The sequence below is a fragment of the Hyaena hyaena genome, unplaced genomic scaffold, assembly GCF_003009895.1.
Source record: "Hyaena hyaena isolate Hyena2069 unplaced genomic scaffold, ASM300989v1 scaffold_1931, whole genome shotgun sequence".
Classification (NCBI taxonomy): Eukaryota; Metazoa; Chordata; class Mammalia; order Carnivora; family Hyaenidae; genus Hyaena; species Hyaena hyaena.
Window position 1 is genome coordinate 108,639 of NW_024082546.1, and position 15,855 is coordinate 124,493.

Here is a 15,855-nt window from a genome sequence, read left to right on the forward strand (position 1 = left end):
GTTTTGCTGTTTTACAAGTAGATGAAATTCAATAAGTTAGACACTAAAATATGTGTATAACAAGCAGAACTCCACTCTCAACGGAAAATTTAGTTCATTTATAAACAACATTAATAGAAAATTTAGTTGATTTATAAACAACATTAATAGAATATTGTCTGTTTCATTATGCTTATTTAATAAAGGCAACAATTAAAACATGTAGCTACTTAAACAGTGGCTCTTGGGGAGTTAAGAAATTCCCATTAGATGTTTAGACAACCAGATTTATTGTTGTCTTTTAAGATATAATATTTTATTTCCCTGGCTTATGTATATATGGATATTATTGACCCATATAATTCATTACCTCTATACAAAATAGAAAAGCAAAACAAAACTACTAATAAGACATGTTTACTAACATGCACATTTTTATAGGTTTATATGGCCTATTGTTAAATATTTAAAGCATAAACTAGTTTCTAAAGCTTGGTGGTGCTAGTTTTCTATTCTGAAAGGACATTTCTCATTTTACTCCTTGTCACTTATTTTCACTTAAGCATGTCAATATTTCTTTGAACCATATAGGTGAAGAAAATAGAATACAGTATTAGAATTCTCCTTCAGTTGATAAAGGTCAAGGTGTGGTTAACCCAGTAGGAGCCCACAATACTTTGATGGAGAGGAGTTTGCTGGCTGTACACTAGCAAGAGCAGAGTATTTACCTTGACTCAATGGAAAGTGGATAAAAGCAGTACCATCACTGTGACCTATAGAAGGGAAAAATGTAAACCCATTAGCAGGGATGACCATTCAGAAACATTTTCTATGAACTATGGGAGGACCAGCCTCATCATATTCCTGTTTACTGATCCACATCTGCTGGAATGTAGACAGGCTGGCCAGAATGGAACCCCCAATCCAAACAGAATACTTCCTCTCTGGGGGAGCTATGATCTTGATTTTCATCGTGCTGGGTGCCAGCGTTACTATTTCCTTCTGCATTCGGTCAGCAATGCCAGGGTACATTGTGCTGCCTCCAGACAACACAGTGTTGGCATATAGATCCTTGCGAATATCCACGTCGCACTTCATGATAGAGTTGAAGGTTGCCTCATGGATCCCGCTGGATTCAATGCCCAAAAAGGAAGGCTGGAAAATGGATTCAGGGCATCGAAAGCGTTCATTCCCAATGGTGATCACTTGGCCATCAGGAAGCTCATAGCTCCTTTCGAGTGAGGAGGATGAAGCAGCACTAACCATCTCTTGCTCAAAGTCCAGGGCCACATAGCACAGCTTCTCTTTGACATCACGGACAATCTCCCGCTCGGCTGTGGTGGTGAAGTTGTAGCCTCGTTCTGTCAGAATCTTCATGAGGTAGTCAGTCAGATCTCTGCCAGCCAGATCTAGACGTAGAATGGCATGAGGCAGGGCATAACCTTCATAGATGGGCACAGTGTGAGTAACCCCATCCCCAGAGTCCATCACGATGCCTGTGGTTCTCCCTGAGGCATAGAGAGACAGCACAGCCTGGATAGCTACATACATGGCTGGTGTATTGAAAGCCTCAAACATGATCTGAGTCATCTTTTCCCGGTTGATCTTGGGGTTGAGAGGTGCTTCGGTGAGGAGGATGGGATGCTCATCCGGTGCCACACGGAGCTCGTTGTAGAAAGTGTGGTGCCAGATCTTCTCCATATCATCCCAGTTGGTGACTACGCCATGCTCAATGGGATACTTCAGAGTCAGGATGCCTCTCTTGCTCTGAGCTTCATCCCCCACATAGCAATCCTTCTGGCCCATGCCTACCATGACCCCCTGGTGCCGGGGACGCCCTACGATGGAGGGGAACACAGCCCGGGGAGCATCGTCACCACCAAAGCCTGCCTTGCACATCCCTGACCCATTATCTACCACCAAGGCAGACAGCTCATCATCAGTCATGGTGCTGGCTGGAATCTTCCAGAGAAGTGAACAGAAGTTAAATATAGAGTAAATAGCAGACTATGGTGTGCAAGGGAGAGAATGAACAGGCCGAAACACTCCAGAGAGGGATCCTGTGCTGTGATGACAGGTATTTAAAGGTGCACGCTGGCACCACCCATGTCTTAACCCACCAGTTCCCAGTATTTCTGGGTGGGGTTGCCTTTGAGGTATTAATAATGATGATAGTGATTATATAAATCATTAGGAGATCTTCTTCATAAAGAGAAAATTGGCTACCAAGTAGCCAAATCTCAGGTTACTGTAATTAGGCAACCCACACATGGTTGTCAGTGTGCTTTGGCTCAGTCTCTAGATAACTGTGATGATGCAATGGGGGATATAAAAACAAGATGAAAGAAAGCTAGTGTGAGGTATGGTTAACACAGCTGGAAGGGCAAATCCCTCCTCACTTTACCCTCTGGGTCCACTTCTCTCCAGTAGCTTTAACTTCTCATTCTTAATATATTGTTCTTATGAGGAGCCCAACTCTGAAAACTTGACTTTTTCAAGATTTTCTTTCCCATTACAGTCCTAATCAGGATGTTCATCATGATGGAAATTATTTTAATGGATGAAAATAATGAATGGCCAAGAGTGGCCTAACAGCTGTAATTATAATGCATTTGCATTGTGCAAAATTTAGGGCTATTTAATAGACTTCTAATCCATCGGAAGACAGCTAAAAGCAGTAAAGCGATCAATAAAGTAAACCACTATAGATTTTCTTTCTTGATATAAATTTCTAACCACCAAATTAAATTAAGAACTTACTATGCCCAAACATTGTTCAGGAACTAGGTTATTGGGTCATGTTGACTGCACAGAGGCTCAATGTCTCTCTTGCATGATTTATTAGGTAAAATGTAGGTTATAAAAGTTGTATCTGTTTGTAATAACTCTTTAAATGCACAACAGTGAACATAATTAAGTGATAAGATAAATTTTAAAGTGATACATTTGAGCTGATCTTTAAAACATTTTGATCTTCCAGATTCGTATAATGTATTATAATGTCAAGCTTCTCTCTAGTTATGAGAATGTATACACTTGGAATAGTGTTAGCTTTCCTTTGATTTTAGGATATGTGATATTACACCTTGATCATTTCATAAGAATAGTTTGTTTGGATTTTATTTTCAATATAGAAATACAGATGATCTAGTAAAATGTATACTATGATATATTGTAGGACATTAGCAATGTATGACAAAGAAATAGCAATTCTCAAAGTTCATTTCTTTGCTCCCCCTATGCTATATAAATAGAAACTCCTTGTCAAGCTCTTCTAAAGCAAAGCAGTTTTTCATTGCCCACATCTGAGTTCTCCAAAATCACCTTCATTTTTGGTTAATTAATTGCCACTTTGTAAGAGGTAGCAGCAGCCCTGCAGTACTGGACAGTACTTGACAGAAGTGCACCTTCCAGTCCAAGGCCAGGAGAAATAGCTGCTGTCTTTGCCCATGAGCCTCTTGGAGAAACATGGTAACACCAGGGTATAAGTGTCCCGTCCTCTTCTTTTTTATTTTTTTTTAATTCTTACACTTTATTTTTATTTTTGAGACAGAGAGAGAGCATGAGTGGGGAGGGCAGAGAGAGAGGGAGACACAATCTGAAACAGGCTCCAGGCTCTGAACTGCCAGCACAGAACCCGATGTGGGGCTCAAACCCACAAACCGTAAGATCATGACCTGAGCCGAAGTCGGACACTTAACCGAATGAGCCACCCACGTGCCCCGTCTTCTTCTTTGTGCACAGCTTGACATAGAATTATACAGTTATTTTCTGTTTTCCCAGTGCTTTTCCTAAAATGTGCTTTCCAAAAACCTTCCTGCTGATAATCATTTATGGTAGAATGTATTTCACTACAAAATCCATAGGTTTGCTTTTTTTCTAACCAGGATTGTTCTGTCCCTTATTTTTTTCTGTAACTGCAAAATCAATTCCTCCTTCAACAAAATTAAAGAACTCACCCTCAAACCTTCACACTGAATGGTTTTGTGTACTTCCTTTTCATGTAGCACAACCAAGCTTTTGATGAAAATAATGTTTTATTGTTACAGGATGGTACTACTGGTAATGTCTTTTTTTCTTTTTTAAACAGCCATAGCAAACTAAATGCACATGCTAGAAAACTGAAAAGAAAACACATTGCATTTAGAACCAGTCACCATTTATGGATCTCTAGGCTGGAATACACAACAAAGCCATGTCATTAAAGGAGCCCATCTGGCACCAAGTACAGCCTTTAGATTCTAGGTTTACTATAGTGTTCTCCTTAGAATTGCCTTTGGATGGAGAGGTGTTTGGTAATGAGACCACACAGCATAATTGATGCCTTCAGAGAGAGGCTGATGTGTGATTTTGCTAGAAGACCTTCTAACCTCTGTTTTAATTTTGGTGTACCAGGAGAAATCTTCATCAATTATATATTCTTAAAATAAGCTTAAGTTCTTTTACTTGACTCCCCGTAATACAAGAGGGACACATGATAATTCTTCCACCATATAAAATAACTGCTTAAAAATGTAAGAAGTGTAAGGATTTCTGTGAGTAAACTCTAGGAGATGGATTTACCAATACTGGGCTCTGAAGGACTGTTCCCAAAGGTAAGAGGTTTTATAACTGACTGAAATTTATAAATGCTTAGCTACTTACCTATACCTAAAACCTATGTGGGCTTTTATGACTAACTTTTGGAAGGCTAGAATATAATTTTCTTTTACTTTTGCCTAGTTTGACTATTCTGTAGATATATAAACCCCCAGTAAAGCAGGAGTATGAGCATTATGGGGGTTGGAAGTGCCCTATTACTCATTACAAGTTTCTCATGATCTTTCCTTTTCCAAGTAATTTTAGACTTAATCAAACCACAAACATTTACTAGACATGCTGGGCACTGGTGCTGTATTGGTGAATAAGTGCTTGCCCTTATTTTTAAATAGTATCTTGTGGTTGAAAATCCTGTCTGAGCAGGCTAATGTTGGTCACTGTGCATTGATACAGAGCAGCGAGCTTGTGTTCTGATGGGGTACTGCCTGTGCTGCACCAGTTGTTAAATGTTTTGAATATCATTCCCAAATCCACAAGTAACAGAGTACGATGTGGTTGATGTAAACAGAGAAAGAGCATGAAGTATATGAAGGCAAAGGGAGGAGCCCTTGAACTTGGGGTTAGGAGGAGGGGAAGGGAGAGGTCAGGGAAGAGGATCCCTGGGCTGAGGACATTGCCGATAGATGGAGTATTGCAGTACGAGTACCACCAACTTGTATAAAATTAGAAAATCCAGGATATGTTTGGAACTAGGTATCTACACAAGGGTCAGGGCGGTCTTGAAACAGAAATCTGAATTTTTAAAAAATGTTTACCTTTGAGAGGGAGAGGCAGAGGCAGAGAGAGAGAGAGGGAGGGGATCAGAAGTGAGCTCTTTGGGCTTGAACTTGTGTAAAAGCGTGACCTGCGCTGAAGTCAGATGCTCAACCAAATGAACCAGGCATCTAGGCATCCCAATAATAGTCTGAATCTTAACAAGCACGAGGAAGAGAGAACTCCAGAATTGGATGTGACTTTCCCTCTGGGCACAGAAGATATGACTAGGGACCCCTCACACATGTGCCCAAAGAGGCCATATCTTAGTGATAATCACCTGTCCCTAGACTCCATCTTTTAACCATACTGCTGAGATTGAGAGTGTTAATGAGAGTGTTGTGCCACTCCCCTGGGGATTCAATTTGAACATTGAGGTCAGCTACCTTCTTTTTTGGTTTTTACTTGATTCTCTCCTTGTGCCCTACACTCTCTTTCATCCTTTGTAGCTTTTGCATGCATGTCTAATTTGGGCTAATTATGCAGTTAGGGAAGCTGCATAATTCACTTCCAAGGGAGAACTTTCTGATTGGTAGGATACGACTCAATGTAGTTTTTGTTTTTTAAGTAAGAGGAAGCCCTCTTCCTGGAGATGTCAGCAGTCATAGCTAGGAAATTATTTCCTGTTTCTTAGACTAGTAGGGCCTCCTGAGGGTTTTCTTAGTTACCCCTTGGTTGACAGCAAGGTTGCATGTTATCTGTGGCATAAAAAGGGTGAATGCGGAGGCTGACTCTTTGGGTTGGGATTCAGGAGAGGAGAGGAAGGTAGGAAATCCAAATGAAAACAGGAGGAGTAGAATATCAGAACTTAAAACCTGGCTATTGCTAGTTTCTCTTCTTTTATCGTGTTGCTAGTAATGACCTGGAAGAAGCTATAGAAAAGTTGGCACTAGCATTTGGTGCAGATTCTGGATTGTTCACTGGGGCCAGACCTTGATGTAATACAGAGCATGTAGCCTAGGACCCCAAGCATCACTTTGGTCCATACAGTGTCCTACAAATGCTTTAAAATTTTTAGTTTTGAGTAGTGGGAAAATAACTAGATTGATGAATTCCTGCTTCTCATTAAAAAAAAAAAAATCAAGCAACACTGATTCCCATTCCCAAATTACAGCTGAATAGAAGTTCCCGCCCTTGGAAGGAGTGTGAGTTCTCCATTCTCCTTGGCACCCCATAGCACTGCTCCCATCCTACTCCATCCATGCTCTTTGTAGGCTTAAGAGTTTAATGTGTTGTGCATCACTTTGATTCCCAAGCCAGACAGAGACCCAGCCAAAAAAGAAAACTACAGGCCAATATTCTTGATGAATACAGATGCAAAAATCCTCAAAAAGATACTTACAAATCGAATGCAACAGCACGTAAGAATTACCCAGCATGATCAAGTGGCTGTCTTGATTCGTTACCAGGTTACAAGGCTGGTTCAATATTCACAAATCAATCAATGTGATACATTACATTAACAGAAGAAAAGATAAAAACCATATGATCCTGTCGATAGATGCAGAAAAAGCATTTGACAAAATACAGCATCGCTTCTTAATAAAGACCTTGCAAAAGTCGGGATAGAAGGAACTTACTTCAACATCCTAAAAGCCATTTATGAGCTATCAGCTAACATCATCCTCAAAGGGGAAAAACTAAAAGCTTTCTCCCTGAGATCAGGAACATGACAGGGATGTCCACTCTCACCACTGTTGTTTAACATAGTGCTGGAAGTCCTAGCATCAGCCACCAGACAACAAAAGGAAATCAAAGGCATCAGAATTGGCAAAGAAGAAGTCAAACTTTCACTTTTCACAGATGACATGATACTCTACATAGAAAACCAGACAGAGTCCACCAGAAGCCTACTAGAACTGATCCAAGAATTCAGCAAAGTTGCAGCGTACAAAATCAACATACAGAAATCGGTTGCATTTTTATACACCAATAATGAAGCAACAGAAAGAAAAATCAAGGAACTGATCCCATTCACAATTGCACAAAAAAACCATAAAATACCTAGGAATAAGCCTAACCAAAGACATAAGAGTTCTGTATGATGAAAACTATAGAAAACTTATGAAGGAAATTGAAGAAGACACAAAGAAATGGAAAAACATTCCATGCTCATGGATCAGAAGAATAAATATAGTTAAAATGTCATTACTACCCAAAGCCATCTACACATTCAATGCAATCCCAATCATAATTGCACCAGCATTCTTCTCACAACTAGAACAAACTATCCTAAAATTTGTATGGAATCACAAAAGACCCCGCAGAGCCAAAGTAATACTGAAAAAGAAAACCAAAACGGGAGGTATCACCATCCCAGACTTTAGCCTCTACTACAAAGCTGTCATCATCAAGACAGTATGGTATTGGCACAAAAACAGACACATAGACCAATGGAATAGAATAGAGAACTCAGATTTGGACCCAAAAATGTACAGCCAACTAATCTTTGCCAAAGCAGGAAAGAGTATCCAATGGAAAAAAGACAGCCTCTTTAACAGATGGTGCTGGGAGAACTGGACAGCAACATGCAGAAGAATGAAACTAGATCACTTACTCACACCACACACAAAAATAAACTCAAAATGGATCAAGGACCTGAATGTGAGACAGGAAACCATCAAAACCCTAGAGGAGAAAGCAGGGAACAACCTCCTTGACCTCCACCGCAGCAATCTCTTACTTGACACATCCCCAAAGGCAAGGGAATCGAGAGCAAAAATAAAGTATTGGGACCTCATCAAGATTAAAAGCTTCTGCATGGCAAAGGAAACAATCAATAAAACTAATTGGCAACTGACGGAATGGGAAAAGATAGTTGCAAATGACATATCAGATAAAGGGCTAGTATCCAAATCTATAAGGAACTCACCAAACTCCACACCCAAAAAACAAACAATACAGTGAAGAAATGGGCAGAAGATATGAACAGACACTTCTCCAAAGAGGACATCCAGATGGCCAACAGACAAATGAAATGATGCTCATTGTCCCTCATCATCAGAGAAATGCAGATCCAAACCACACTGAGATACCACATCACACCGGTCAGAGTGGCTTAAATGAGCAAATCAGGAGACTCTAGATGCTGGCGAGGATGTGGAGAAATGGGCACTCCCTACACTGCTGGTGGGAATGTAAACTGGTGAAGCCCCTCTGGAAAACAGTGTGGAGGTTCCTCAAAAAAAATTAACACTAGAACTCCCCTATGACCCAGTGATAGCACTGCTAGGAATTTACCCAAGGGATACAGGAGTGCTGATGCATAGGGGCACATATACCCCAATGTTCTTAGCAGCACTCTCAACAATAGCCAAAATATGGAAAGAGCCTAAGTGTCCATCAACGGACGAATGGATCAAGAAGATGTGGTTTATTTATATGATGGACTACTAAATGGCAATGAGAAAGAATGAAATCTGGCCATGTGTAGCAACATGGATGGACCTTGAGGGTGTTATGCTGAGCGAAATAAGTCAGGCAGAGAAGGACATATACCATATGTTTACATGTATAGGTGGATTAGGAGGAACTTAACAGAGGACCATGGGGGAGAAGAAGGGAAAACTAGCTGGGGAGAGGGAGGGAGGCAAGCCATGAGAGACTCTTGAATGCTGAGAACAAACTGAGGAATGAGGGGGGTTGGGGGTATGGAGGAGGGCACTTGTTGGGATGAGCACTGGGTATTATATGGAAACCAACTTGACAATAAACTATTTAAGGGAAAAAAGTAAGAGAGTTTAATGTGTTGTGAGAAACTAAAGAGGAACATATATTATGGAGGGGTTGGGTGAGTTGGGGTAAGGAAAAGGACAAGTGGAAGCATGTGTTAAATGGTCCTTTCTTGTTTAGGCTGTGGTTTCGTATCTATAAGAGAGGAAAAATAGTATGCGGCTGAGTTTCTTAACTATATGATAAGTGCCCAAATGTAACTTTAGTCCTAAGGAATTCAGTTCAAAAGATGGTAAGGCAGGAAGAGAGGTTCCCATTTTCATTGTTTTATTGATGATGGGATAGATGGTATGGGTTTGCCTTACAGAGGGGAGGATTTATACTAAATAATTAGAAGAATAATGCTGAGAATATGATGAATTACAACTCTATTTTTTGGTAAAGTATCTCTGTTGCCACCTTGAAGAGAATATTCAGAGGTCCGGCTCCTGGAATTTTCTCCTGTTCTGGATGGACAGGTTGAAAGTGAATAAATTGATTGTTTATTTATTTTTTATCTTATATTTCATTTGTTTTGAGAGGGAGAGAGAGATAGGGGAAGGAAGAGAGGGGGAGACGGAGAATCCCAAGCAGAGCTCCACACTGTTAGTGCAGAGCCCCACTTGGGGTTTGAACTCACAAAGTGTGAGATCAGGACCTGAGCCAAAATCAAGAGTCAGCTTCCCTACTGACTGAGCCACCCAGGAGCCCCAGAATTGGGTATTATTGATTGACTGATTATTTATTTATTTTGAGAGAGAGAGCGAGAGAGCGCATGAGCAGGGGAGGGGCAGAGAAAGAGCGAAAGAGAGAGAGAGAAAGAGGATCCCAGGTGGCTCCCCATTGTAAGCACAGAGCTCCATTTGAGGGTTGAACTCGACAAACTGCGAGATCAGGACCAGAGCCAAAATTAAGAGTGGTACACTTAGTCAGCTGAGCCACACAGGTGCCCCTGAAGTGGGTTCCTAAATGATATCATATTCTGGGCATTTTTCTTTTTTTTTTCTTTATTATTTTTAATTATTTATTTATTTTGAGACAGAGCACAAGTGGGGGAGGGGGAGAGAGGAGGTACAAGGTCCCAAGAAAGCTCCCCATTGTCAGCACAGACCCTGATGGGGGGATCTCATGACCCATGAAATCGTTTCCTGAGCCAGGATGAAGTCAGATGCTTAAACAGCTGCACTACCCAGGTGGCCTTTTTCCTTTTCTTTAAAGCAGGAAGACTAGCTTTATGAGAGAGATGGAACATTTTCGCTTCTTGAGATCACTGTGCTCTGAAACTATGGGTTCTTTGAAAAAGGACACCTAAAGATGATCTATGAATTTTCCCAAGAAAAGCATTAGTTGAAGTATTCAGAACAAGGCCTCCTTTTGTTACATGAAGCTAAAAATGGAATCTGGGTCAAACTAGTGGAATATCATACTTGGAGATTAAAACAAAAGAGGAAGAATTCTTGTATTGCCATCCCTGGTTAAAAATGATGATATTTCTAGTTCTAACCGAAAAGGAAAGAAGAAAATAAGGCTTTAGTTTAGATAAAAGTTTAATTAGGGGCATTGTATAGAACACAAAAAATGCAAAAGAATTCAGGAATATTAACCCAAGGGCAAGATATGCCAAAGAAAGTAGAGTGACAGAGGAGAGATATAGAGCATAATTTTGTTCATTTTATGCAAGTCAAACATTCATTTATGGAAATAAAAGATTAGCATATGACTCACATATGAACTTGTCACTCTTTGCTCTAAAGCTTTTGAGGACTTCCATTCGTTAGAGAACGAAGTCCAAACTGCTTAATATAGACTAAGGCCCTCTATTATCTGGCTCTGACCTAATTCTCTATCCTGATATTTACCATCCTCTTCTCCCCCTATCTATGAACCTGATGCTCCAGTCTTCTGGACTAATTGCTATTCCTGTTCCTTGGACCTGCTGGCATTGCTTACTCCACTGGGAATGTGCTCCCAACCTTCTCTTTCCTATTTAGTTCCATCCAAATGCTGACCAGTTTGTCTAGGAGGAACTGACTTCTTCAGTTTCTCAAGTGCCATAGCATTTAGCTTATATCTCTTTTATAGTTATAATCCCTTTCTGTTTTGTCTTATTTTTGTACATGGTTATCTCCCTTACTATACTCTCTAGATCTTGTTCCCATTTTATTTCTAATAATGGCTTCTGACAGGGTCTTGCAGCTTTAGTTGTTTAATCATTGACTAGTGACCTAAACATCCAATGTTTATTTTTAAGCAAAAACTTGACTGGTTGGGTATGTTAACATTCCAGTATGTTACATGTATAAGTTCTAACCTAACAGATCCAATGCTAAATTCGCCAGCCTCTCCACAGTGCTCTGTTTATATCAGTGGCCTCAACAGTTTCAAAATCATTCAGTTTTCTAATTTGCTATTTTTGACCTAGCCACTTTATAATTATTTTTTAATGTACAATATGGTATGACTTCAAGTCTGTTGGATGTTTTTTTAGGGGATTTATTTTTTTCTCATTTCCGCCGCCCTTGAAAAAGTAGAAAGATCAAGCAACACTCCATCTCCTTCTCAAACTACAGCTGAGTAGCAGCTCCTTCTCTTGGAAGGGGTATGAGTTCTCCATTTCCTCTTGGTCCCCCATCGCCCTTGTAGGCATGACAGTTTACTGTGTTGTGAGAAACCTAAGTTCAGGCCTTGGTCACTCATGATCAGCTAAATTCCACAAATACTTTGCTGACCACCTCTTCCAATTGTAAACCCTTCTAAAGCCCATTGCCAGCAACTCTTAAATAATGTTCCTGAAATCTCTCTCCTAGGCTCCAAATCTGCTACTACATACAATCTAAGCCTCTCTGCCATGCTCTGTCCTGTAAAATGTAGTGGTTAAGAACACAGCTCTAGAATCTGGCAGAGCTAGGCTTGTACCCCCACTTGCTTGGTCTATAACGTGGGGCATTTCAGAACTTCCAAAAGCCTCAGCTTCCTCCTGTCTAAGTTGCAGATAATTGTATCTACCTCATAAAATTGTCTGGGGTTGGCATGAGATGATGCCTGTAAAGTATGTAGCAGACTGTGTGGTAAGGGTAGGAGTTCAGTGACTATTTGTGACAATCATTGCATTCGCCATGACTCTCCAGGATGCCTGCTCAGCTCTGGTCAGTTGCACCTCCTTACTGTGAAGGAGGGTGAAGATTAGGCAGCAAATTATCCCTGGCAAGGACCCTAATGGGGACTAACCAAGTGCTACGTATGGACTAAGGGTCTGTGTTTAGCACTAAGAAAAGACAAGTTAAAGATGTCTAAAGGTAGGTGGGCAATTGGTGAAAGACCCTGAAGCCAATAGTGAAAGGTTTGAATTTGATAAGTTAGGTAAGGGTTGGTCATCCTACATGTCAGGAGTGGCTACACTCTGAGTGGAGATGGAAAGTGAATTATTTTTCAAGATTCATTGGTTTAGACAATGTATAAGCATGGAAAACTTAAGGCAAGAGTGTCTCTTGCTGAGCTATGCAATACTTTCTTCCTGGTGGGGTTTGGGGGCCTAGGAGGCTCTGTCTGACCCCACAGATGTCCGGTGGGGTGGTGTGGCACAGCTGAACATGGCCCCTCAAAGAGGGTAGGGAGGATTATGGCAACCTGTGTGGGCCTCACATAAGTGACCCCAACATCTGAACCATGTTCTTTTGCATCATCAGTGATAATTATTGGCAGAAACTAGATACCTATAACTGATCTGTGGGCATCATATATCAGAAAAGGTTGTTGGGGTTGTTTTGAAGCGCCAAGTTCTAGCCACTTCTTACTGGCTCTGGAGTCATTTCCCAGTCCAGCAAGGCTGCTTTATATACTGTGCACTTTTGTTTCAGTTCAGAACAGAGGCATTTGTCTATGTAATTAGAGTTTTAAACACCTATTGAATATTTTCTAACTTGTGTCTAAGAGCTTACACATAAAATAGAATACAGAAATTCATATTTCTGTAGGAATGGTGGTTTGGACATCAGAGATCACATATTTATAAAATATAAAGTATACTCCCATTACTTGAGATCACATATTTATAAAATATTAAGTATACTCCCATTACTTGAGATTGTTTATTGAATTGGCTTATCATTTGTCAAGACTAGAACATATAATGGTAGACTGCAGAATCTTGTGAGATATACAGAAGAAACCTATAATAATATTAAATAGGAGTAACATTTGGTCCTGTTAATGGGCTTCCTGACATAATCATGGAAGTAGCGTGGAAAAGAAGAGAGAACAATGAACTGCTCCCAGGGCTCTGAATGATTTCCGATTTTTCACTAACTTCCCAGGTGGCTTTGTGTAAGCCACTTAGCTGCTAGGACTTCAGTTTCCTCATCTATACATGTATTTTTAATGTTTATTTATTTTTGAGAGAGACAGAGAAAGAGACAGAACATGGGTTAGGGATGACACAGAGAGAGGGAGACTCAGAATCTGAACCAGGCTCCAAGCTCTGAGCTGTCAGCACAGAGCCGTACATGGGGCTCGACTTCTTGAGATGCAGGATCATGACCTGAGCCTAAGTCAGACACTTAACTGACCAAGCCACCCAGGCATCCCAAGTTTCCTCATCTATAAAACGAAGGGACGAGACTTCTTGTTAATTCTGGCAGATTAAACATGTGTGTTTCTCTACACATTCTCTCCAGACACCACTAAACTTTGCAGTAAGGAAATAAAAATTCACTAAAAACAAGGGCAAAGAGAGCAGAAGAGGACATCAGAGCAATAACGTTTTGAAAGCAGGAAAAATGTGAATGAATAGGAGCCAAGCTCATTTGCAGAAACAGAAACCTCAGTTGGAAGCTGGGGAGGCCCAGAAGCAATAATGATCTTACTGCAGAGTTCCTGAAAGGCTCAGTAATCTGAGAATCCAGGTCCTTCTAAAACTGGGGGTGCACTGGGGACAGAAGCAGGAAAATTGGCTACAAATATGGATTGAGAGCCGATATACCAAAGATACCCTTCTTGCCCCTGCCACTGCCCCATGTCTCTGGGGCTTCAGCTAGGAAAGCTGAGTTGACTCATTTCTGGTCCAGATGGTCTTTCATTTTCCAACAGGCTAAGCCCAGACTTTTTACTTGGGCTGGGCAGGGTTCCAAGAGTGAGTGGAAATGTGCAAGGACTCTTGAGGCCTCGACTTGGAAATGACACATTCTTTCTTTCATGCATTCATCGGGACAAATAAAATTGCAAGTCTAGCTCAGATTCAAGGGGAGGGGAGACAGGCCCTAACTCTTGATGGACAGAGCTACAAGTCACATTTTTTGCAAAGGGGTGTGGATTCAGAGGGAAGAAAAGTTGTGGCCAGTTTTGCAAACAATCTGCCACGAGACAGGAAAAAAAAAAAAAAGCCACACTCTTCAAACTTGCTTCCTAAAAATAAAAGGTCACATGCAAAAAAGAAAAATGTATGGGGGCAGAAAACTCAAAACTTACAAAAAGCTTTAATAAAAACAGTAACTGTGAGGGTAGGCGTTCACTGAGACTGGGGCCTGTGATGGCTGGTAATAAGTCAGAGAAGTAGTTAAGTAGGAATGTTGGTAACACACAAGATCAGGGCTGCTAGGAAGGGATGCAGTGTAGACCGAAGTGGTGTTCTAAGTCAACCTTAAGGTGCCATAGGGGCAGCCCAACCTGCTAGAATTCAAGAGTCACACAGGAATAGGTGCCTTTTTAAAAATTTTCAAAATGTAAGAAAAAGGTTCCTGTTGCCAGTGCAGCAAGTGATTGAAAGCTTTTTCTTTTTCTGCTGAAATTTGCAATTCTGGTCTACATTCTGCTCTCCTGTGCTTAGGACATATTGCATGCAAGTTAAGATAATATTCGCATTATTCTGACATATATTTTCTATTGGCCAAGTGCATATGAGCTAATTTGTGTTGTAGAACCTCACCTTATGGTGGAATGGATTCCACTGAGGGATTAAGTAAAAGTACACAGTGCAAAAAGAGAGCCTCAGGTTCCTTTCTCAACTTGACTTCAAAAACAGCTTCCATCCAGGCTTGTGTCCCATAGGCAAGAAAGTGGAGGGCAAAATGAGCCCAATAGGAGAGATCTACAGATATTGTCAGTTAGGGATCTCTGAAATCATCTCACAATAACGTCTATTACTTCAAGTACAGAGAGCTTTCATCCATTCTTTATTGCCTCAGTCTTTAAGTGTGAGTGATGGCCAAGAATACCAGCCTTCTGGTAAAAGCTTCTGTCATGAAAGATGGACCCCAAAGAGACAATGGCAACAAAAGGAACATGAAGGAAGCTGAGAAAATGCAAGAATTGGAAAAAAAGAAAAACCTTAAAAAAGTAAAACTGTTAAGTAATATCCTTAGAGAGATAAAAGATAATATTGCATCTATAAAGCAAGAAAAGAATGACATAAAAAGAAACATTCAGAAAATCAAAAAGAGCTCTTAGAACCTGAAAACAAGATTGCATGAATAAAGATTTCAGTACCATGACTGGAAGATAAAGTTGAGGAAAGTTTCTGGAAAGAGTCACAACATTATAGAGGCAGAAAAAAAGAAGAGAAAATATTTTTTCCAGAAGGATTTAATCAGATACAATACCTAACTAATAAAAATTATAGAAAGGAATGAAAATAAAAAACGAAACAGAAAGAGGGATATTATAAAAGAAGTGACATAGAAATTTCTATAACTGTAAGATGCAAACTTCTAGATCGAACAGTTTAACTTACAAATAAATGGAAGAACCCCGTGTTATTGTGAGATTTTAGAATACTAGCATAGAGCAAAGGTCCCAAAAGCTTGAGTGGAAAAAAAACCC

At 40.3% G+C, this 15,855-nt stretch overlaps 1 protein-coding gene across 2 annotated transcripts; it reads right to left on the bottom strand.

Annotated features, from left to right (window-relative positions):
- Positions 1–795: 795 nt before the first annotated feature.
- Positions 796–1,926, bottom strand: ACTBL2 (actin beta like 2). Of its 2 annotated transcripts, XM_039225108.1 has the most exons (2): positions 1,798–1,926; positions 796–1,671 (listed from the first exon to the last, which is right to left on the bottom strand). In XM_039225108.1, exons 1-2 carry the CDS (start codon positions 1,924–1,926, stop codon positions 796–798), a joined length of 1,005 nt encoding a protein of 334 aa, XP_039081039.1. The 2 variants fall into 2 exon arrangements, with proteins under 2 accessions (XP_039081039.1, XP_039081038.1); XM_039225107.1 differs by having other exon boundaries at positions 796–1,926.
- Between the last annotated feature and the right edge of the window lie 13,929 nt (positions 1,927–15,855).

Excerpts from the sequence above, each read along its gene's own strand:
- ACTBL2 (XM_039225107.1), bottom strand. The coding sequence starts at position 1,926 with ATGACTGATGATGAGCTGTCTGCCTTGGTGGTAGATAATGGGTCAGGG.